The sequence below is a fragment of the Coturnix japonica genome, chromosome 22 (assembly GCF_001577835.2).
Source record: "Coturnix japonica isolate 7356 chromosome 22, Coturnix japonica 2.1, whole genome shotgun sequence".
Taxonomy (NCBI): domain Eukaryota; kingdom Metazoa; phylum Chordata; class Aves; order Galliformes; family Phasianidae; genus Coturnix; species Coturnix japonica.
Genome location: NC_029537.1, coordinates 789,251 through 811,584, shown reverse-complemented (window position 1 = coordinate 811,584; position 22,334 = coordinate 789,251). Strand labels below are relative to the sequence as shown.

General features: G+C 51.0%; 4 protein-coding genes and 1 non-coding gene across 9 annotated transcripts; 1 reads left to right on the top strand and 4 right to left on the bottom strand.

Moving 5' to 3' along the window:
• Nucleotides 1-1,268: 1,268 nt before the first annotated feature.
• TIA1 (TIA1 cytotoxic granule associated RNA binding protein) lies at nucleotides 1,269-11,813 on the bottom strand. 5 transcript variants are annotated; one of them, XM_015882951.2, is made up of 12 exons: nucleotides 11,597-11,804; nucleotides 8,824-8,920; nucleotides 8,329-8,427; nucleotides 7,972-8,026; nucleotides 7,372-7,459; nucleotides 4,011-4,086; nucleotides 3,595-3,703; nucleotides 2,932-3,027; nucleotides 2,756-2,840; nucleotides 2,500-2,623; nucleotides 2,198-2,337; nucleotides 1,269-1,507 (listed from the first exon to the last, which is right to left on the bottom strand). In XM_015882951.2, the coding sequence occupies exons 1-12, from the start codon at nucleotides 11,620-11,622 to the stop codon at nucleotides 1,384-1,386; spliced, it is 1,119 nt and encodes a 372-aa protein (XP_015738437.1). In that variant the 5' UTR covers nucleotides 11,623-11,804; the 3' UTR covers nucleotides 1,269-1,383. The 5 variants fall into 5 exon arrangements, with proteins under 5 accessions (XP_015738437.1, XP_032304801.1, XP_032304803.1 ...); XM_032448910.1 differs by lacking the exon at nucleotides 11,597-11,804 and having other exon boundaries at nucleotides 8,334-8,427; nucleotides 8,824-8,878; XM_032448912.1 differs by lacking the exons at nucleotides 7,372-7,459; nucleotides 7,972-8,026; nucleotides 8,329-8,427; nucleotides 8,824-8,920; nucleotides 11,597-11,804 and adding an exon at nucleotides 6,565-6,656.
• Nucleotides 11,814-12,097: 284 nt separating this feature from the next.
• Nucleotides 12,098-12,167, bottom strand: TRNAG-CCC. Its single transcript has one exon. It is a non-coding gene; the product is annotated as a tRNA-Gly (tRNA).
• Nucleotides 12,168-13,919: 1,752 nt separating this feature from the next.
• On the top strand, nucleotides 13,920-16,874 carry PCYOX1 (prenylcysteine oxidase 1; the record flags this gene model as incomplete). Its single annotated transcript, XM_015882864.1, has 4 exons — nucleotides 13,920-14,134; nucleotides 14,595-14,806; nucleotides 15,139-15,291; nucleotides 15,610-16,874. Coding segments are annotated over 4 exons (1,239 nt in total), but the record flags the coding sequence as incomplete, so codon positions are not given.
• Nucleotides 16,875-17,511: 637 nt separating this feature from the next.
• SNRPG (small nuclear ribonucleoprotein polypeptide G) lies at nucleotides 17,512-18,762 on the bottom strand. Its single transcript, XM_015883031.2, has 4 exons — nucleotides 18,644-18,762; nucleotides 18,424-18,446; nucleotides 18,170-18,294; nucleotides 17,512-17,684 (listed from the first exon to the last, which is right to left on the bottom strand). The coding sequence occupies exons 1-4, from the start codon at nucleotides 18,673-18,675 to the stop codon at nucleotides 17,634-17,636; spliced, it is 231 nt and encodes a 76-aa protein (XP_015738517.1). The 5' UTR covers nucleotides 18,676-18,762; the 3' UTR covers nucleotides 17,512-17,633.
• An 854-nt stretch (nucleotides 18,763-19,616) lies between these two features.
• On the bottom strand, nucleotides 19,617-21,571 carry FAM136A (family with sequence similarity 136 member A). Its single transcript, XM_015883032.1, has 3 exons — nucleotides 21,451-21,571; nucleotides 20,649-20,789; nucleotides 19,617-19,854 (listed from the first exon to the last, which is right to left on the bottom strand). The coding sequence occupies exons 1-3, from the start codon at nucleotides 21,535-21,537 to the stop codon at nucleotides 19,666-19,668; spliced, it is 417 nt and encodes a 138-aa protein (XP_015738518.1). The 5' UTR covers nucleotides 21,538-21,571; the 3' UTR covers nucleotides 19,617-19,665.
• Between the last annotated feature and the right edge of the window lie 763 nt (nucleotides 21,572-22,334).

Sequence of the window (22,334 nt, the reverse complement as noted above, 5' to 3'; positions counted from 1 at the left end):
CACATCCATCACAGGGCTCCACATAAATGAACAGGGCTCCACATAAATGAACATGGCTCCATATACACCAACATGGCTCCACATACATGAACACGGCTCCACTTACATCAACATGGCTCCACATACAACACCATGGCTTCACATCACAGGGCTCCACATACACCAACATGGCTCCAAACATGGCTCCACATACACCAACATGGCTCCAAACATGGCTCCACATACACCAACATGGCTCCAAACATGGCTCCATATACATCAACACAGCTCCACATCCATCACAGGGCTGCACACAAGGCTTTCCTGTTTGCCTTCGTTGCTGTTTTCCTTTCCAATTGCTTCTTAAAAAACAAAAGAGAGGGTGAGTTTGTATTCAAACACTACCAAAGTGTGTATTTGGAGATCCACATGCAACAAAAAAAAAGAGATAATAATTATATATATACGCATCAATCAAGAGCTCCGCGGCCTACCTTTAAATAAGGAAACGTACAAAGTCGGCTAACGTTTGTGCAAAATATTAATTAATTTGCTAAAATATTTTACATAATCAATGTAGAAATCGATTTAAAAAGGGGAGATGGGGGGGGGGAATAAAATCCCGATGAAAGGAGGAGCTGGTTGGTGGGATTCATCATGGTGGATGTGAGCTGTAACGGGGTTACAGCAGCAGAGATGGGGACCCTCAGCCATCAGTGTCTGGTGGGCACTGAGGGCAGGGAGGTGGCGATGGAGGTCGTAAGGCAAAGCCAGCTCTGAAATGGATGGGTATAAAAGGATGTAAACTAAGAACCTCCAAAAGAGCCGCTCTAATGGAGAGGGGGGGGAGGGATGGATGCTCTGTACAAGAGGCTCTTTGAGAAGAGGGGTGTCCATGACCCCGCAATGCTTTTGGCTTTTTCTTTTGTCCGACAGCTTTTCACCTAAGACTGGAAATGATTTGGAATGCAAACCATAACAGCACGCTGCTCCCAGGGGGGGAAAAAAACAACCCAAACACCAAAACTAACACGTTTGGACATTGTGCAATTTTCCTGCCCCCTCCGACTCGAAGCGGCAGTAATAATCCCTGCAATCTGCTGTGTTTCAACAGCGGGTCGTTAAGAAACACATATAGAAAAGAGGAAAAGAAGGCAATGGTTGGCAGACATCCAGCATCTCGGGTTATTTTTTTTGTGATTTGTGGGGTTTTTTTTTCTTTTTAAACAACGTGGATGACAACGTCACGATTAAAAAGGTTTCTTTCTTTTTTTTTTTGTTTGTTTTTCTCTCTCTTTCTCTTAAATAAATACATGGCATCTGATGCTTGCAACTGACTTGATCCGACGCATCTTTGTGACGCTGCTCGAGCCCACCAGCCACCCAGCTGCACTGTTTGGTTGCTCACTGTGTCTCAAATCCTGCCACGCGGTACCCGGCCTGGTTTGTCAGCACGCTGCCGTTCTGCCCCTGCGGTGGCTGCACGCTGTAGTTTGCTCCCATCCACGCTGCTGATGACTGTGTCTGACTGTTGGGGATGCAAAAGGTGTGTTAAGGAATGACATGTCATGAAGGGACATCTGGACATCTTCCCATCCAACCTCCCCCCCCCAAAAGCAATTTCTCTCTGTTGGTTGTGGTGTATCAAGGCAGGCTGATCCCATAAAGCCTCTCCTACTGTTGCTTAAAAGCTGATAAGTTAAGTGCTCTGCATACCCTGCTTCCCTTTGCATTTAGTATCTGAGTCATGTCTTAAAGGGTGGATAATGGCAGGACAAGGGGAAATGGTTTGAAGGAGGGAAGGTTTAGGTTGAATGTCAGGGGGAAGTTCTTTACTATGAGAGTGGTGAGGAGATGGAACAGCTGCTCAGAGAGGCTGTAGATGCCCCGTCCATCCCTGGAGGTGTTCAAGGCCAGGTTGGATGGGGCCCTGAGCTATTTAATACCTATTAAATGTGGAGACTGGCAGCCCTGTCTCCACATTGCCCATCATTGTTTGGAAGATGGGCTAATTTGAATAGGAAATTATTTATGCACTGCTGCCCCAACAAAGGTATAGCAGGAGAGCTCTCCAATGTATTCCTTAGTATTTGCATACCACAGGCATTGCTACACCTAACAACTTCACAGCGCTGCGGCCTCAGAACATCACCTCCCTTTATAGGAAAATCCCTGGGACGTGACTTCAAGCATGGGAAAGCATGCAGCATGTACTCACTTGAAGCCCTGCTGGTTCCACGGCTGCCCGTACATCCCGTAGGCGGGGACCTGCCACCCGTTAGGCACATACTGCCCAAGCTGAGCATTTCCATACCACTGCCCCCACTGCCCGTAAGCCTGAGGATATCCAATTTGATTCTGCAGGGACAAAATGTGATAGGCTCTGCTTGAGGATTTGTAGTAACTTCTAAAGAAACACCCAGTTAAACTACTATATGCAACGTATCGACAGCCACTCAACAGGCTTCTGTTTAGGACTAACATCACACAACCTGACACCAGTGGAGGAGCACTTCTGACCTGCTGCACAGGGCTGACCATGTCGGGTGTCTCCTTCCCCCAGTAGCACTTCACCACGTGGCCTTCTATAGTCGTCCCATTGACAGAAACGATCGCATGCGCGGCGCTCTCGTGAGAATTAAACCTGTTGGGATAGAAATGGTGCCAATAGGAACCATACTGGAAATCACCCTGAGAGCCCCACAGCCTCTAGTTAGGAATACAGCCACCCATTTCTATTGAATTCTTTTACTTGTGTAAGTGCACGCCAGCCTACCGTACAAAGGAGTAGCCTTTATCTGGGAAGACTCGGATTTCCATTATCTGTCCGAATGGAGAAAAGGTCTGGCGCATTAACTGCTCTGCAACAAGAAGCAGTAGAACACCAACATGAGGTCACACGGCATCACCTGGAGTCATTCCATATGACAATGTGCTCTGGGGACACGATACCTGTCAGGCCCGAAGTGACACCTCCGCAGTACACGGTGCAGTTGCTGGGACTGGACTGATTGACCACGTCATCGTAAGACAGCTGTTTGGTGTTTGCTAAAAGAGATTTGCAAGAGTTTTTCAGTTCATCAAACACACGTCATGGGGCAGCTCTGATCCCATCCTAAGAGCGAGGAACTGTGCTGACAGAGCTGGTGACAAATGCTGAGCACAGTCAGCATTTTCACTTGGGTTTGTCTGGCTGCCCACAGCCACCCGTTCCTATTTAGGACGGGCTGCTAATGACAGGGACACCGCTGTGACATTAAGTTCACGTGTCAAGCTTATCAAGATGCACCTAACTTCCAGTCTTTCTCATAGAAATGCCTTAATATAACCCTGCTGGTTTTGTATCACAAAAGCCCTAAGACAGAGCAAAGTTTAAAACAACCCCAGAGTCATTGCAGCTTTCCAGGGTGTGCAGAGCCAGCAGGAAGCCCTTGTGGCAATACAGCTGTTCTAGCTCAGGAAGTTGATATGCTCATGGTTTTGAATCAAGAATCTTTGCTTTTGAGCACCCACTTTCACCTCTCCCACAACTGCCAAATGCCTGGAGCTCATAATTCTCTCTTCCTCCCTGTGTGTGTGGTGGGAGGTTTGCTTTTGCCAAGTGCAAACACTCACATTCGTATGTACTCTTTGGAGCTGGAGGTTTTCTCGTTGCCCAGTTTGTTCTGATTTGCCTTCCACCAAGCCACTGGCCGCCCATCTGTTGAATAGCATTCTCTGCATCCTGTCCACAACAGAGAGAGAGAGAGACAACACTCATTTACTCCACAAAGACACTGCTGGGTCCCCTTGGAAGCCTGAGCATTACCAATATCCCTAAGGAAGAAGGAATGCCTGAGTAGCACAACTCTCTACCCAGGCCCGCTTTGTTTTTTTTTCCCCACCTCTCACCTCCATGAGAATACAAAGCCATCCTCACCCCTCAGCACGAGGGGAAACTGAAGCCAGGAGCAGATGGGGACCAAAATCACCCCTTTTCTGCAGCATCTGCTGCAGATCTCCCCCCATTTCCACACCTTGCCACAGCTTACCCATTTATTGAAGAAGGAGACGAAGCCATAGCCTTTAGATTTCCCCGTTGCCATGTCCTTAACCACCCGTGCATCTCTAGAAAGCAGAAACAAGAGGCAGTTCAGCACCTCACAAAGCCAGCCCGACTAAACTCGAGTCACACGTACAGCTCATTTTCACCTTTCACCTTTACTAAAGTCAACTGTTTATTGCACCAGCAACACAGTCAAAGCAAAGGGCTTCGTTTCTAAACAGAACTTTACTACTGCTTTGCCAGGTGGTAGCAAAATTAAACTTAATTTCGTAAACATGCAAATCAATAGCTTCTCTAATAAGGGTAGGTACTTTATGACAGTTGTTTCCGCTTCAAAACGCTTTACATACTGTTAAGGCACAAAGCATGGTCAAAGCAGCTATTCCAAAGGATCACTTAAGCCACTAACATTAGCTGAACGGCTCTCTTTAACCATGCAATCGTTACACTCAGCTTCTCTGCCAACACATTCTACCTACTCATTCAAAATATTAAATAGAAAAAATGAAAAAGAGAGGAATTAAAAGGCATACGTCGCCTGTTAACTGAATTCTTTAATTTTCTCTGGTCAATTCGTTACCCCCTTTTGGGACTGTGGGCAGCTGTAAATTTTGAGAGATTGACATTTTCAGTAATTATTGAAGTAAACACCGAAACATTTACGTTTTAAACTACACATGACAAAGAATTCAAAGTGCATTTGTACAACAGCAATCATACAGGAAACTGATTGGAAACTACGAGATATTAAAAAAAAGAAATAACAACAACATAAAAAAAAATATATAAAAAAAGAGAAAATATTTATAAAAGGAAATAAGAAAACTACAACGTTTGTCCACTGTGAACTGTAGCTTGTAGTTAGCCATGGCAATTCTGTCCATTCTTCAGAGACACTCTGCAAAATAACCAGAGCCCTATTATTTGAGATTGAGTTAAGAAGAGAACCCAGCTACAAGAGCTAAACCCCCAACTCGTGGAAAGCCACTCTACAGCGCTTCTCAGGCAATTTGTGTCCAGGTTAGCCAGGGGCTGGGATGCTCTCCAGGCCACCCCTCCTCCCCCCCCAACACGTAAACAAGCATTAAAGAACAGAAAGCAAAACAGAAAACCAGTCAGCGAGTCATGCAATGGAACTTAGGTCTGCATAACATAATAGGGTTCAGAGAAAACTAGTGTAACATGGGCACAACATTTAGCATTCCGAGACTGGCGAGAGGAGTCACAATGAAGAGAGGGTTTGTTACACCACTATAAGCCTCATAGGAACTGTAAATGCTGTATTGTGTGCTCATTGTGGTACATGTAAGCCTACAGCACCGACCTGAGGAAAATACCTCTTCCAACGCCAGCACTGTTATCTCTTTTCTGTTGGCAACACCTCCCCCCTTCCCTTTTGTTTCATTTCTCCTTCCTGGGCTGAATTTGGGTAGAACAAATTGCCTGAGAAGAGCCACACTGGTACTCTTAGCTGGTTTGCTCTCAACAGCCTAAAGAGGGAGGGGGGAAGAACTCATCTCTACTTACCCTCAACTGAAAACTTTGAAAATAAGACTTGAGAACAAGTGAAAACATGCGTACAGTAAGCAGAAAAGGAAACCACAATGAACGTGTGCTTTTACAGTGATTAAGAAGTTCAGATGCAATGAATTACCAACATTTCTTTATGTGCTAATCATGCAGTAGTTCAACCTTGGTTTCATATAGATTAAAAAAAAAAAAAAGCTCAGTTTAACACCAACGTTAAAAAAAATAATTAATCAGGAAATATTCCATTAGCACAGTGACAGAATGGAGTCACTGATGAGGGACAGGTTAGGTCAAATAGCTTCAATCGACTGCTGATGAGATGGCAGCAGTGGTTTTTGGGGTTCACTTCCACCAACAAAAAACCAAGGCCCCTTCTGCGCTCCCTAACCCCCCCCATTATGGGAACGGGACTTTCAGAGAGTCGTATCAGAGATGATTTCTTTTTGGGCTGTCCATTTAAGGCAGGGCAAGTTACCAAGTTTTCGGCCTCCCAGCTCTACAGCTGCGTGCTGAGCACCCCAAAAGCAGCAGCTTGCTTTTGCCTTCTCCCCACCCCAGCTGGGAAAGAGTCCCGATGCTGTGTCCTAAAGGGATTTGCTTTTGGGGGTTGCATTTGCTGGAAAAGCCTGACTATTGGAAGGCACCCGAGGAACCCAGCGCTGAAGCAGCTAGGGGAAATTCCTTCATAGCTCCACCACATTCACACCGACGCAGCTGCTCCCTGCCTTTCCTACCCATTCCAGCAGCAAAGTGCCAGTGCAAACCCATTTTAGAGTCCCTCGGCCCTTCCATCTCCACACTGCATTTGGCCATGAGGATAAAGTGACTCTGCTTAGGAGTCTGACCCTCTTGAGTTTCCTAAGGGATGAGTAGTCGAGATTTAAAGTTCTCTAAAGCAAGTGACATTTAGATCACATGGTTTTTCTTAATTGTATCAAAGAGGAAATCAAGCTGGCATTAACAAGAGTAACACACTGGACTCTGAGGGAAAAACAAAAAAACAAACTTACTTCAATTAAAGGCTGCACTACACAACACTCCAAAGCACTCTACGTTCTCTTACATCACCATCAAGAAACTTCAATGTCCAGTACAGACAACACTACAAGGAAAATTAATGATTTACATTTGGAGGATGGAATGAATGAACTGCTCCTTACTCTGCTACACCCTGAGTCCAACAGAGCGGCAGGCAGAGAGCTGCAGCCACCGTTGCCCCTTGGTAACACGTTCTCTTGTCACACCATTGCTCTGCTCAGCTCATGAGTGTGACTCCAGGACCAAAGATGCCCTGTGGTTTTGGCCAAACACCTGGAGGCCATCGGAGCTGCAGCCTCTGGGTGCCACGAGGCTGAAAATGGTTCATTTTTGAGGGGTGGGGGAATTTTAACTGCCACAAATGGCTGCTGCTGGTGAAACCCCAAGGCTTCATGAGGTGTGAGCATGCAAACGGGCTCACTCACAAACCATACAGCGTGATGCTGACGTGACTGCAGAGAGGGCAAGTTAAATGTGTGACCCCACATTCGGGAATCATTTTATTTTTTTCCAGTGTTGCTTTGCTAAACAATGTGAGGAGTATGAAACCAAAGCATGTCGTATGCAACCTTTCTAGGAAAGCAGAAGAAGCTTCTAGAAAGAAATCTCTTTACACAGCCCTGTTTAATGCTCAACCATTCAGAGTCCGGGTGCTGTATGAACAGATGAATGTGTACTCCTGCACTGGGTCAACTTTTGGTTTTTACTTACTGAAATAAGAAGCTGCCTCCATTTAGGAGAGAGAACTTTTAGTTCGTTTATCCTATCCCATTACTTACGATATTCTTCCAAACGGAGCAAAAGCTGCTTTTATATCTTCAGTTGTAATTTCGGGACTGAGGTCTCCAACAAAGACATGGAAATGGTCTTTTGGGGAAAAAGAGAAAACAGGATATCAGGTATTTTAATACAGGACGTGTTTGGAAGCTACCTAAGATGCCCGACTGAACACCACAGGATGTGAAGAACAAATCAGAACAATACCTTGCATTGCAACAATTTGCTGTTAAAGAATCTGAGCTCTCAAAAGCCAACAGTTTTGGTTGCTCAGCCATTACACCACGTGAATTCAGTGCGTGTGAATCCGTGTGCAAGTGAACTGAGACTGAAGGCCTTCGGGTGGTCAGTGAACACCCCTGAGAGATTTCATTCTACGTTTAAGAAGATACAATTACCTTGTGAACGCTGTGTGCTGACAACGGTACTACCTGATGACAAAGATTACGTTTGTTCTTAAGTTCATTAACACAAACACACCCAATAATATCTCAGAACTATGAACAAAGCATCACTGCATGTAATTGTATGATGCATAGGGTTTATGCTTCAAAACTACCCGTGCAAATGAAAGTTTCACTCCACGCCCGAGGGACACTTACTGCTTGTGTCTTTCTTCTGGCTGCTGGGGGTCGTTGCCCAGTTCACTTTGACCTCCTGCAAACATCAGTTGGCCATCAGTTAGATCAAGCACATCACAGCTGAGCACAGATACCACCAGCACTTCATTCTGACGCTACGGGGAAGCCAGCCATGCAAGCCCCAGGTGAAAGCTTATATTTAAGACACATTTCTTGGGTGTTCTGCTCGACTGGGTGGGGTTTTTCTTCCGGGGAGTGGGGAGTTCATTGAAGAGCCTAACATCTGCATCCACTTCCTCTCAAGTGGCATTATCCTGCACTGGCTGAGACAGCCTGCGCTCTCCAGCTCCAACTCACCCTGTAGACATGACAGCTTACCTTACCCATTATCTTCCGGCCATTCATGGCAGCCAGTGCCGAAGCCGCATGGCGATGCTCATAGAACTCCACAAAACAATAGGGATCATTTCCAGCTGTCTGATAGAAAAGAGAAAGATTTGTGACCACCACCCCTTCGAACTGCCTCAATATCACTCTCAGTGCCCTATCCATGAAACAGGCTTTGTTACTGCAGGCCAAGACCACACACAACATGCTAACAGTGCTTCGTGAGTGTTCAGTTTCACTTTAAAAAGGTAAAAGTGTGGCCATAAAGAACATTTTCAATCTAATTTACAGTGTCTATATTAATTAACCAGTCCTATCCCTTCCCACTCATCCTTAGATACTAGCAGGTATGAGTCACATTGACACAGTGGTGACCTCCCACCCCCACCACATCCCCAAAACCCGGTCAGGTGTTGCCAGAAGGATCCCAAAAGGCACAAGAAGGACCCGAAGCCATTCACTATAAGGAGAGGGGAAGTCTCTTACATCCATTATCATTTTGCAGTTTTTGCATGGTCCAATCTGGCTGAACAGCTGGAGGATCAGAGCTTCTGTCACATCTCTGGACAGGTTACCAACGTATCTGTAGGGAGAAAGGAAAGGTCAGAAGTGCAGATGTTCCTACAGGAGGGGGATGCAGAGAAAAATGATTTAAGGGCATGTCAATAAACCAGCAACATTCTGGATGCATGAATTGCAAAGAGCCACAACTAGCAGGAGCTCTTGTTGTCTCCCTTTTTAAACATTAGCATGGTGTGGATAATAAATAAGCCGAAGCACCACGCAGCAACACACTCTCATGTGATTTTTCCAGGGCTGAGCTTACAGCAGTTTACTTGTAAGTGCGGGTCTGTGCCACGACCTTTGCACTAAAGCTGCAATTTCACCTCGATAAGCAGCCGCTGCACGAAGCATTCCCTGCCTGCAGGTTGGGTTTAGCTGGAAAGCACAGGATTCGGGTAATAGATCTCCTGGGAGCACCATGAATTTCAGCACGGCTGCCGACCTCTCAAAATGCAACAACACACACGTATGCAGAGATAAGTATGTACATATATGTGTAATTATGACCTGTGTAACTATACATCAGGGATCCTACACGCCTCTGCTGCCTGCTCTGTGGGGCAGCACGTCTGGAAAGCTTTCTCCAACCCACGAGCTGCCAAACCACAATAAAAACATGGTGATACCACCAAGTGGGCCCAGATTTAGGGCAAAAACACAGAGCTGCACCCCCCTGAGCAATAAACCGCGCTGTTTTTCCCCATGCACTCAGCAGCAAGCTTAAGCCATGTGCTCTGAGTGGTTTAAACTCAAGCTTCAATAAGCATCTGCAAGTTTCTTTGTGGCTCTGCTCTCTGGACCTTGGCCTGCATTGCTGCTTAAGAAATCAGAGCCAGGCAATGAGAGCACGCCCCTGGGGGCAGCCCCAGCACAACCTGATCACAACCTGATCACAACCTCTGCCTTCTTGGAAAGCACTTTGGAAGCGTGTCAGCATTCCCTCTCCTTTTTATAAACACAAAACAAGGCCCCAACACACGTATGCGAGAAGCATAGGGGTAAACTGCAAACAAGAGCTCTTTGTAAAGTTCAAAACCACTGAGCTGTAACCACACCTTGTGTTCATCACACAGAGTGGCTTTCCAAGATGGAACCAGCCACGTGAATAGTGTTTATCCAGGAAATCATGACATGGCTAATATTGCTCATAACACCCTTCTGGATCCTCAAGCACTGCCATCTACCCTCCAAGAAATGGCTTATACAGACATCACACCAACAGGACCTCATTTCCAACAGCACTTCCCATAGACACGTTGGTCAACTGCATCATTAACACACACTTCAGAGCATTTCAGCCTTCCAAGAAACCCAGCTGAACCTCATGCTGTGTAACTCAGCCTGTGATGATCCTTCCTTGTAACTCAGCCTGTGTCGATCCCTCCTTGTAACTCCAGGACGTCACTGGAAGCGATTCGGGGCAAGGCAGCTCCTGGCAAGTTGCTCAACAGCCAACTCAGCAGAAAGCAGGCCCTGTTTGTGCAACACGTGCTGCAGGATGGAGAATTCATTCCCTAGAGCTGTGTTATGCCGAGACCACTGGCCTGCAGACAACAATTCCACCAGGGGGAAGGGGGAAAACATCGTGCTATATAAACATACCAGCATGCCAACAGGTCTGAGCCGTGTTTGTGGATGCTAAGAATAGCTTAAGGACAACAGGATCATACATGTGCCCAAAGCAGAGTAGCTGGCACAAGTCACGTAAGAGCCTTGTTTTCCTCCAGTCACCAGGGGCAAGCTTTGCTCCTGCTTTGTCAATATGCCATTTCCCCCCCCACTTAATGATCACAGAATGGCTTGGGTTGGAATGGACCCTGAGACCATCAAATTCCAACCCCCTGCAGCAAACAGGGCCACCAACCTCCAGATCTGCTACCAGCCCAGGTTACCCAGGGCTCCATCCAACCTGGTCTTGAACACATCCATAAACTGAGCATCCACAGCCATTCTGAACAGCCTGTTTCAGTACCTCATTGATCTCTCTATGAAGAACTTCCCCCCAATATCCTGAAAACGTGCTGACAAAGAGCACACCAACAGAATATAGAGGTGAATGTGAAGCCCAACACTTCACCGAGCTCTAAACAGGGGAATCACTGCCAGGTTAAGGAGGGAGCTGCACACCTGGGTGTCCCACCAAAGCCCCAACACCCACTGACAGTGCTGGGCATCAGCTGTGAATGAAGCCAGAAAGTTCCCTGTAATTAAAGGAACCCTGTGAGTTTAGCAAGATGAAGAGCTGCCCTACAGCCACCGTTAGATGCTCTATAGGTTGATTCTGATAGACACCCACAGTGTGGAGCAGCTTGAAGCCTTTAAATCTTTAAGCTTCACGAGCTGACAAGTGGCAACACAACACAAGGCCCAGGAGTGCACAGGGGCTGGATGCTCTTAGAGATAACAAAGCACAATAAAAGACAAATCTGCAGCAGGAAAAGGGCTGGGAGATGTGAGCTAAAACAGGCCCAGAGGGGTGGGGGAGTGATGAGGGGAGGGTACAACGGGGGCAAACGAGGCCCCTCATGGCCATGCCCTGCAGCAGGCCCAGGCCCAGGCCCAGGCTCAGGCCTCTCCCCTCGCACTGAGGCGGCCCCGTCGGATCTCAAGGCCTCGCTCTCCTCAGCCCGGCCCCGGGGCCGCCCCTCCCCTCAGGGCCGGGAACAATAGTCGGTCTCGCCCCCTCCACACTCACAGGGTCTTGGGCATTTCATCCTCCATGGTTGTTGTTGTTGTTGTTGTTGTTGTGGTGTCGCAGCCCCAGCCCGTACCCGGCTCTTCCCGCCGAGCCGGCCTCGAGGCCCCGTCACAACGCGGCCCCCGCCGGCCCCGAGCGCCGGACAATAACCACGGTGGTCCTTACAAGATGGCGGCGGGCGGGCTAAAAGGGGCCCGGCTGGCACTGCGCATGCGCACAGAGGAGGAGCCAATAGTGCTCGTCTCCTTCGGCGCCGGCCCGCGGCGCAGGCGCAGTAGGGTGTGTGTGTGTGGGGGGGGGGGAGTGGGGCTATGTGCCTGGCGCAGGGTGCGCGCTGCGGGAGCCGTGATTGAGAATGGGGTGTTACCTCGTTCTTGTGTGGGTCGTTCCAGATTCCCCCACCAAAAAAAAGATAAAAAAAAGAGAGAAGTGCGGTCAGTCTGTCGGTTAAATAAGTTAGAATCAAGAGTTTAGTTTAAAAAAATAATAAATAAACTGTGCGCCGCCCGGGAATCGAACCCGGTCGCAAGAATGGGAATCTTGCATGATACCACTACACCAGCGGCGCTGTTGGTAACGAGGCCCCATCGGGTGGGTTAAGGCCTCAACATCGCCCCGCCTCTGAGCGGCCGAGGGGCGCGTGAGGCCCGGCCCAGCACGCCCGCAGGCGCAGCAGCGCATGCAGCACCGCAAGCCTTCCTCCTCCTCCCCCGTCCTCTGCCGCTCGTACCGGGCCGCGAGGAGCAGCGCTCACCCCCGGGAAAGATCGGTACGGAGGGGCCGCTGTGTGTAGGGAACGGGGCTGGAGGGGGTTTAACCCTAATCCTGATCCTAGTCCTAACGCTGTGCTCTGCTCCTACAGCCGTGATCGGCGGGCGGCATCGGGGGACGGCGACGGCTTGATTCCTGCGGCAGAAGTTCGGGAGACGTCCGGCATCGAGGTGTTTGGAGCGGGGGAGGTGGGGGGTCGCTGGCCACGGTGGACCGGTGGAAGACCAAGTTACGAGCGGGGGGTCCGGTGCTGCACCCCTCAACTCTACACGAGCGCACTTCGCCAATGATGCTGGGTCAACATACAGCCCCATCGGCAGCGATTTTAATCCATATCCCACCCTATATACCCCATATCCCACCCTATATCCCACCCCAATCCATAACACCCATATCCACCCCATCCACCCCATACCATATATCCCCATATCCCACCCCATATCCCCATATCCCACCCCATATCCCCATATCCCACCCCATATCCCCCCCCATATCCCATATCCCACTTACTCCACCCATATCCCATCCCCTTATCCCACCATATCCATCCCTATAACTCTCATATCCATCTCCAGTTATCACCACCCGCCATACCCCCCCATATCTCATTCCCATGACCCACCCCACAGCCCCCCCCCATATCCATACTCTACCCAATACTCCATCCACACCCCACCTCCACCACTACTCCACTACTCCACCCCTAATATTCCCAACCCGCCATATCCACCCCACAATCATCCCCATCCTATATCCTATCCTCTTATCCTCAAACCCCATATCCCACCCCATATTCCACCCCATATCCCATATCCCACCCCATATCCCACCCCATATCTCACCCCATATCCCACCCCATATCCCGCCCCATATCCCGCCCCATAGCCGTGCTCCCTGGCCGGCCAAAGTCAGCTCAGATTACAGCCTGGCACCGTATCAAATCAATCCCAGCGTCTCACTGCTGGCAGCCCACGTTGTGCCCCCTCTGAGCATTGAGACACTGCAGTGGGTCGAGGGGCATTGAATGCTGTAGTGCTGCAGCTGATTGTTGTGCTTCTTAGTCATAATTCAGGGGGAAAAAAGCCCTGCTGGAGGGACTCAGTGTCCTTTTAGGTCAAGGTCACTCATCTCATGGAGTGGGGGAAGCCAGGCCCTGGGATCTGTTTGCATTTAAAGCTGTTTCTCATTTAGAATCAATCGTTCAGGTTGGGAAAGATCTCAAGTCCAACCCCTCCCACCATGTCCTCTGTCCGTGTCCCTCTGTGCCACATTTACCCTTAGACACCTCCAGGGATGGTGACCCCACCACGCACCTCCCTGGGCATAAATTGTTCCTAACATCCAACCTGAACCTCCCCTGGTGCAACTTAAGGCCGTTACCTTGTCCTGTCCCTGCTATGGGCGAGCAGTTGGCTTGGACCCAAAGGGTTTGGGGCCATGAGGCTCCTTTGCTAAGTGATATGAGCAGCTGGAGCCTCTTGGTTTGCTCAGCCCAGAGACTGAAGGGAGCTGGCACTGCAGCCTGCAGGGACATTCAGTGGTTCTGTGATTCACCTCATTAAACCACCTTCATTCACCTTTTCCTCCAGGTCTCCCAGCTATTCCTGTCCCTGGCAGCCTCATGGGCATCTATAACGGAGAGGAGTTTGTCTTCGAGGAGAGCAGCTGGTACATCATTAATATCCTCAAGCTGCTTTGGCACTACGGGTTCAGCCCCCTGCGGATGAACATGTGGGTGGAGGACATCTTGGACAAGTTTATGAGGTAAAGTGGCTGCTCAGCAGCGTTCACAAGAGGCAGAAGCTTTTGGGGGGGGGTCTCTGTTACCAGTTATTTCCTAAGGGGAAAGGTCGAGGTAGGTGCTGTCACCTTGTTAGGAGCACTAACATTGTGCTGATTGTGGGTTATGGATAGCACGGCCTGTTGGTCTTTAGCACCTGAGTGCTGGAGATCCTGACTGCACAAAGTGCTTTTATCAGCAAAGGTGATAAAACTTCAGGCCTGTTAGCACTGCAAGGAGGAGCAATGCTGCTCCCACCAAACGCCGTGAGGCTCCTGGGAGTCCTATGCCAGAAAGCACGTGAGGTTTTCTTCAGCTTCCAAAGGGCTGCGGAGATAATCAGCAGCAATTCAACGCTTCAGTTCCCTTTGCAAGATAAGGATGCCTTGGGGAAGCCCACGTGCTGTGCAGCCGTTAGATGTATTTCCTTGTCTCTGGTTAAAGGATCTATCGCTACCAGACGCACGACTACACCTTCAGCACTTACGAGAGGCTCTTCCACGCCCTTGGAGGGAACGACTTTATCCAGATGTTTAACCAAACCATCGATGAAGCCATGCAGAAAGCCAGCTTCTCCCAGAAGTTCATCAATGAGATGGTTTGTCCGGCCTTGAGGGTCGATTACGGGCAAGGTGTCAACATCAATGGTTTTGTAGGTGGGTGTTTCACACGTGGTTAAAAAGCTTCAGGTGACACCACGTGCTTTGGGATTCCTGCTCCCTGGGCTGGGCAGATGTTGGCAGCAACCTATTTATTCCCTGCTGCAGAACAATTCCTCCTACTGTTCAGCAGCACCCACCCTCCCTTGCTGGGTTACTGGGTTACTCTGGCAAGAGAGCAATTGCTTGCTAACATGACCTACTTAGCCCTTCGTCCTCATTCAAGCTCTGAGTCCCGTTGGGATGTTTTCTCCTTTCATTTTCCACGTGATGCTTTGTGCGGTCCCCCTACAAAACAAGCAGTGCTAATGATTGTGGTTTCCTTGTAGGTGCCGTGTCTTTGGCAGGGGCAGCATCAGACCTTTGGTCAGTGAAAGGGGGAAACAAACTCGTTTGCTCTGGTCTTATTTACGCCTCGAAAGCAGATGTTATCGCTGGTACAGTCGTGTCTATAGAGCCCAAAACCAGAAAGAGATCCACAGGTGAGTCCTGTTTGCTTTCCCTTTGGTTGGGGGGGGCACAGCCAGCTCTGGCAGCTACACACTGACCTTTGCTCTTGGCAGACCAAAGCAACAGCCTGGGCTTTCTTTGGTCTTTTACAATGAAAACTGTGCTCTGTTTAAAGCCTCAGATCACAGCCCTGCTGTCAGCTAATCCCGTACTACACGAATAAGCCTCATTTCACAACAAGGCATAACGAGCCTAGATGCGATGGCATTAAAAACATTGTGTTTGTCAGAAGGACAAATGAGGTGGAACAGCATCACTGAGCTCTTCACCCCTCCTTCTATCCTCCCCAGGGGACCCAGTTAACCTCTACCACGTCACCTACGACACGCCATCAGGACAGACAGGGGACATCTATGACATTGTTGTCATTGCTGCTCCGCTGAACCGCAAAATAGCCAACATCACCTTCAAGAACTTCAGCCCTCCAGTCCCGGAGTTCTCCAATCCTTACCAACAAACTGTGGCAACGTTTGTGCACGGCCGCTTAAACGCCTCCTACTTTGGTTACCAGGATCCATCCGCCTTTCATCTGGGTGCCATTTTCACTACAGAGAATCCCAAGCTGTTTATCAACAGCGTGGGGATCGTGTCTCCTGTGGAGAACAGAGGCAGCCAAGAAAAGCTTCCCTTGCAGTTAGCAGTCTGGAAGATCTTCTCAAAGGAAGAGCTCACAAAAGAGCAGCTGAATTTGCTTTTCTCCTCCTACGACTCTGTCAAGGTGAAGAAGTGGCTGGCGTACCCCCACTACAGCCCCCCGAACAAATTCCCACCTATCATCCTCCATGACAACATCTACTACCTGAATGGCATCGAGTGGGCTGCCAGTGCTATGGAGATGAGCTCCATCGCAGCCAAAAACGCCGCGCTGCTCGCCTACCACCGCTGGTACGGCAACACAGACAAGATCGACCAGGAAGACTTGTATGAGAAACTGAAAACAGAGCTTTGAGCTGTGCACCACCGCGGCTCCCAGAGATAAAGCCCGTGTGTTGAAGATGTGTAGTTGCAACTAAAAGGAACGAAGGAGCTGCTTGGATGCTGTGATTTTATTCTAACTCACTTCTCACTTAGCCTCGAAGAAGGAGGAAGCATCCAGCCAGCTCCAGGCATGAATTCACTTGAACTGCTGTCAAAAGTGGGGGGGCATTTCCTCATGTGAGCCGGCCCTCCCTCAAGCAAAGCCTTCAATCTGTCCCTCTGTAAGATAACCAAGGTACTTTAAATGCCATATTGACCCTTAAGTGTCCTTCAGATCCTACCAAGCCCAGGATCTGCATCACTGTGATTAACTGAGCACTGATCCCTTAGACCTGCGCATGTTGCTTTCCCTTTCTGGACATCTCTCTGTTGAATAAGTCAGCTTGTTAGCATTAAATCTCTCTGCTTCTGCTTTTTGAAGGGGTGTATCAAGGATTGTACCCCATCCCCTTGGGGTGGGACTGGTGAAGGGAAATGGCGATCATCTACTTGCTGCTGAACCTCACTCATGTCTTAACTACGTAGTAAATACCATGTTGCCATTACAAATAAAAGCAACACACTGGTTTGAATGTAAGCAGGTGCTGCCTTGAACTGTTGTCTGTGTTACCTGCATTGTGCTGTGTCTCAGAGCTGCTGCTCGGTTCTCCATCAGCAGAGTTCTCCTGTACCAGCAAGTTGTGCTTGCTTAGCTCAAACTCCCACTAACAAGCCTCCACTAGTGTAGCCTCACTCTTGCTGTGCTAGAAAAGATGAATGCACTTGATTAAAGCTAAATTGCAGGACTTGCACTGAGATTAGCAGCATCACAGGAGTCCGTACGTGCTGGAACACGATTCAACTCTTAGAAGCTTGCTGGTACCCTGGGGTCAATGCTTTGTTCTGTCTGCTTGGGGGCAATGAGAATAACCAAAACCACTTTTGCCTCAGCACAGAGGTGGAGACCAGCACAAAGTTGCAGGCAAACACTTGAGCAGGACAGATATTTCAGTCCCCTTCACTCTTTACAGAGCAATGCTAGGAATAGAAGTGCCACAGCCTGTTATTTATGGGGGGGGGTTTAAAGATATAGCCAGTATCATTTGAACACCCACTCAAAGAAATAAAGCTGCCTGAAAGCCATCCTCCAGCTTTAAAGCTGCCACTGACACACTGCTGCACTCACAAGATTAACTGCCCCAGGCTTCAGTTCCACCAAGCACAGCTCACACGGGTTACACCAACCAGTACAAAATTTATTTAACAAAAAATAAGCTTACACTTGTGGTTGCTTCATTAGGTTCAGGTGAGTAAACAAAACACAACGGGGTCGGGTCACTACAGGGTTCCTCTGCCACTATACTCGTTCCAAAGCTTCCAGCATAATGATGCTGTTTCCTCGTATTACCTACAAAGAGAAGTTGTCAGCAGGAGGTGAGATGAAGCACGTTATGCCCACAGCACAGAAGGTTTTCTTTCCCTTTGACTTTTCCTCCTAGAAAGCTGCATGGCATGTGCAGCTCCAAGAGCTGAAGTGAATGAGAGAACTGCAGGGGCTCATGGCAGCAGTCAGCCGGCTGGAAAAGGCTCCTGCAGGAGGGTGGTTGATAGAAAAGGTGGATGAGAGCTTGATATAAGACAGCAATGTATTCTTGTGACCTCACAGCCAGCTGGGCTGCCACCCCTCTGTTACTGCAGCAGACACGGAGGGCTCTGTCCCATCCTGCTCTGCCCTCCTGAGGCTGTTCCCCATTCCTAGAGGTGCCCAAGGCCACGGATGGGCACTGGGAGGCCTGAACTGAAAGGAAGCCCCCAGCCCAAAGCCCAAAGCCCAAAGCCCCCAGCCCAAGGCACAAAGTGGGCCTGGGGGCTGCCATCCCCCCCAGCACTCACCACCATCCCGATGTTGTTCTGCTGCCCTCCAGGCGCCATCTCCACGCACTCATCGATCACCAGGTTCATGAAGGGGTCGAAGCCCCGTAGGATCCCCTGCACGTGGCGGCCGCCATTTAACTTCACTACGAGAAACCGGCTCATTCAGAAACAAGGGGAGGGGGGGGTTAAAAGGGAAGGGAGGGATGGGGGGGGGGGGGGGGCTTTGTGAATGTGGGCTCATGGCACAACCCCGTTATAACAGCGGGACTCACACGACAGCTTCTTGTCCATGAACCTGCAACGAGAGCGCAAACAGAGCAGGCCGCATCAGTGTGGGGTCGGGACCGCCATCATTGCGGGCCCAACCGGACCCAGACCGAACCCGAACCGGACCCCACGGCCCCTCCCGACCCTCTGGGCCCCCCTCATCCCCTTCAGTCCTCCCTTATCCCCCCTCATCCCCCCTCATCCCCATGTTGGCCCAGCTCTCACTTCTTCAGCTCGGGTGGGTGCGCTTTGCTCATGGCGTCTCCTCAGCGCCGCTGCCGCTCGCGCCGCGTAATGACGTCATCACGTCGCACGCTACGCCCAAAGCCCCGCCCCCTTTTCCCGCCAACCTTCGCATCTCGCCGGCAGCCAATCAGAGCGCTCGGACGCGGCGCGCGTGCGCGTTTGGAGCGGCCCCCATGCAGCACGTGCATGGAGACCTGCAGCTCTGCTGCATTGCATGCACCGCGCATTGCACACCCACTGTATGCACGGCATTGCACACACACAAAGGCACTGATACACGTATTGCAAGCCCTGCACGGCTCACCGTGCACACCTTGCACAGCCATCGGCTCACAGCTGGCAGTGTGCACCCTTTGCACACTGCACCCTTTGCACACCCTGCACCCTTTGCACACCCTGCACCATTTGCACACCCTGCACCATTTGCACACTGCACCCTTTGCACACTGCACCTTTGCACACTGCACCTTTGCACACCCTGCACCCTTTGCACACCCTGCACCCTTTGCACACCCTGCACCATTTGCACACCTGCACCCTTTGCACACCTGCACCCTTTGCACACTGCACCTTTGCACACCTGCACCCTTTGCACACCTGCACCCTTTGCACACCCTGCAACATTTGCACACTGCACCCTTTGCACACTGCACCCTTTGCACACTGCACCCTTTACACACCAGCACCCTTTGCACACAGTGCCCCACACCCTGCAGAAGCACTACCCCACACCTTGCACACCTGCACACACCTTACGCAGCCATCACCCCACACTTTGCACACCTGTACCCTATCTATACACTGCACATTTGCATGGCTCATCCCACCCCCTATACACTGCACAGCCATCACCCCATACTTTGCACACACCCACCCCATACATTACACAGCCACCACCCCACACCTTGCACCCCCACACCCCAAACCCCCAGCACCCCTCGAGCACCACGAGTGCAGCTCCTTGCCTTTAATACCACCTTCCCCCACCCCAACAGCACCCGCTAGTGCTGTAGGGCCGCCAAGCCATCCCGCATCCTCTTGGCCATGCCTGGCACCAGGCGTAGGTGCTCGTCCCCACAGGCAGCAACGCAGGCGTCGAGCTGGGAGCGTGCCCTTGTCTCCCCACCGCCCGCCTCCAGGGCATCCTTGGCTCTGTCAGAGCAGTGCAGCGTGCAGCGGCTCAGGCGGTCCTGCAAGGGGATAAAGGGGCATAGATCAGGAGAGTGATAGAACCACAGGGGTTGGAAGGGACCTCTGGGGCTCCCCCATGGTGATAAGCATTGACTGGATCCCCTCTCAGCCTCTGCAGGTGAACAGCCCTCGGGGCTCTCAGCCTTCTCCCATCAGGGGATGCTCCTCCAGGCCTCCACCATCTCTATGTCCCTACATCAGCTCCCTGCCTGGAGCTGAGCAGCCACAGCTGGACCCAGTGCTGCAGATGCGGCCTCAGGGCAGAGCAGGAGCACCTCCCTCACCCTACTGGCCACGCTCTTTTTAAAGGACCCCAGGGTCCAACTGGTCTTCATGGCCACCAGGATGCACTGCTGGCTCATGGTCAGCCTGTGGGCAATCAATGGTCAACTGTTGGTCAGCCATCGGTCAACTGTTGGTCAACCATTGGTCAACTGCTGGTCAACCATTCACTGGTCAACCATTGGTCAACTGCTGGTCAACCACTGGTCAACTGTTGGTCAATCATTGGTCAGCAGTTGGTCAACCACTGGTTGACCACTGGTCCAACGTTGGTCAACTAGAAGCCAACCAGGACCCCCAGATCCTTCTCTGCAGAGCTCCTCATCCAGCAGCTCAGCCCCCAGCCTGCACTGATACGTGTGGCCCTTCCCCCCCAAGGTGTAGGACCCCTCATTAACTCAGATGAACCTCATTAGGTTCCTCTCTGCTCAGCTCTCAGCCTGCTCAGGTCTCATTGAACACGGCTTTTAGGGGTGTCAGCCTTGTGGGTGCCCCCCATGTATTTCCTCACCTGGAAACGTTCCAGCTCGCCGGTGACGATGGCCTGGGCTTGGGCCAGGGGTGCATGGCAGCGCTCGATGCATCGCTGCACCTGCTGCATGGAGGCTGTTCTGTCCTCGCAGCATCGCGCGCTGCAGTGGAACATGATGGCCTGCAAAAGGGAGCGGGTTAGCAAGGTGCAGCACCCAGGGGAACCAATCCTAATGTGCGAGCAAACCGAGGTGCCCTAGAAGTGCACAGGGCAGGAGCAGGGCGTGCACAGAGCTTGCATGTGGGGGATGCAAACATTTTGCATGGGGCATGCACAGTGCTGGCCCATGGTTAACTGCTGGTCAGCCAGGTCCTTCTGCACAGAGCTACATTGCAGCAGCTCAGCTCTTAACACGGGGGCTGCACAAGTTTTGCACAGGGCAGGCACTTAGGGAGCACAATGCCTGCACACAGAGCATGCACCTAATAGAGGGTTGAGGGGTAGGGAAGGGGGGTGCAATGCATGCACTGCGGGGCATAAATCTTGCATGCAGAGCATGCACTTGGAGGGACGGAGCTTGCACTTGGGGTGGGGCTACGAAGTTTGCACAGAGCACGTGCTGCAAGGCTGGGGGTTGTACATACCTTGCACACAGCGTGCACTGCAAAGGGGGGGGGGGGAGTGCAGCATGCACCGAGGGGGCACAAAGCTTGCACGGAGCACAAGGGGAGACATGCAAAGCTTGAATGGGGAGAAACTGGAGGGTACAGGGAAGCTCTAGGGGGCAATGGGAGACGGTGGGCGGTTATGGGGGGGCACTGGGAGCACAGGGGCTCGGTACCTGCATGCCGCGGATGCTGTCCCGCTCCAGCTCCTGCACAACGTTCTCCACCGCCTCCTGTACGCGGCCCTGAGCGGCCTCCGCCATGCCGGGCTCGGAGGGGAGGGGGGATATGGGGAGGGGGCGGGGCTGGGAAGGGGGAGGGCCGTGGTGGTGGGAGGTGGGGCTGCTGTGTGCAATGCTGAGTGCTGTGCAACGCTGTGCTGCTGTGCTGCTGTGCAATGGGGCGTGCTGGGCAGTTCCGCGTGGTTTGCAGTGCTGCTGTGCAGTGCCGTGTTCTGTGCAAGGCTGCAAGGTGTGCAACGCTGTGCTGGTGTGCAGTGCAATGCTGCAAGGTGTGCAATGTTGCATGCTGTACAACACTGCTGAGCAATGCAGTGCTGATGTGCAGTGGTGTGTGCAGTGCAATGCTGTGCTGGTGTGCAATGTTGCATGCTGTGTGCTGTACAACACTGCTGAGCAATGCAGTGCTGGAGTGCAATGGTGTGTGCAGTGCAATGCTGTGCTGGTGTGCAGAGCTGCACGATGTGCAATGCCGTGCTGGTGTGCAATGGTGTGTGCAGTGCAATGCAGTGCTGGTGTGCAATGCTGCATGCTGTACAACACTGTGCTGAGCAATGCTGTGCTGGTGTGCAATGCTGCATGCTGTACAACACTGCTGAGCAATGCAGTGCTGGTGTGCAGAGCTGCACGATGTGCAATGCCATGCTGGTGTGCAATGGTGTGTGCAGTGCAATGCTGCAAGGTGTGCAATGTTGCATGCTGTACAACACTGTGCTGAGCAATGCTATGCTGGTGTGCAATGGTGTGTGCAGTGCAATGCTGTGCTGGTGTGTAATTGGGTCGGCCAATGGGGTCGGGGATAGGGCCAAGATGAAATGAGG

Bases quoted from the DNA above. Each gene is read 5' to 3' on its own strand.
- FAM136A (XM_015883032.1), bottom strand. From the start codon at position 21,537: ATGGCGGAGGCCGCTCAGGGCCGCGTACAGGAGGCGGTGGAGAACGTT. The intron at 20,790-21,450 runs GTACCGAGCCCC...TCCCTTTTGCAG, and splicing joins ACAGCATCCGCGGCATGCAG to GCCATCATGTTCCACTGCAG. The intron at 19,855-20,648 runs GTGAGGAAATAC...ATCCCCTTGCAG, and splicing joins GCGAGCTGGAACGTTTCCAG to GACCGCCTGAGCCGCTGCAC.
- TIA1 (XM_015882951.2), bottom strand. From the start codon at position 11,622: ATGGAGGATGAAATGCCCAAGACCCT. The intron at 3,704-4,010 runs GTAAGCTGTGGC...TGTTGTGGACAG, and splicing joins TCTCCTTCTTCAATAAATGG to GATGCAGAGAATGCTATTCA. The intron at 3,028-3,594 runs GTGAGTGTTTGC...AATCTCTTTTAG, and splicing joins TCCAAAGAGTACATACGAAT to CAAACACCAAACAGCTGTCT.
- SNRPG (XM_015883031.2), bottom strand. From the start codon at position 18,675: ATGAGCAAAGCGCACCCACCCGAGCTGAAGAA. The intron at 18,295-18,423 runs GTGAGTCCCGCT...GGTTTCTCGTAG, and splicing joins CATGGACAAGAAGCTGTCGT to TGAAGTTAAATGGCGGCCGC. The intron at 17,685-18,169 runs GTGAGTGCTGGG...TTCTCTTTGTAG, and splicing joins AGAACAACATCGGGATGGTG to GTAATACGAGGAAACAGCAT.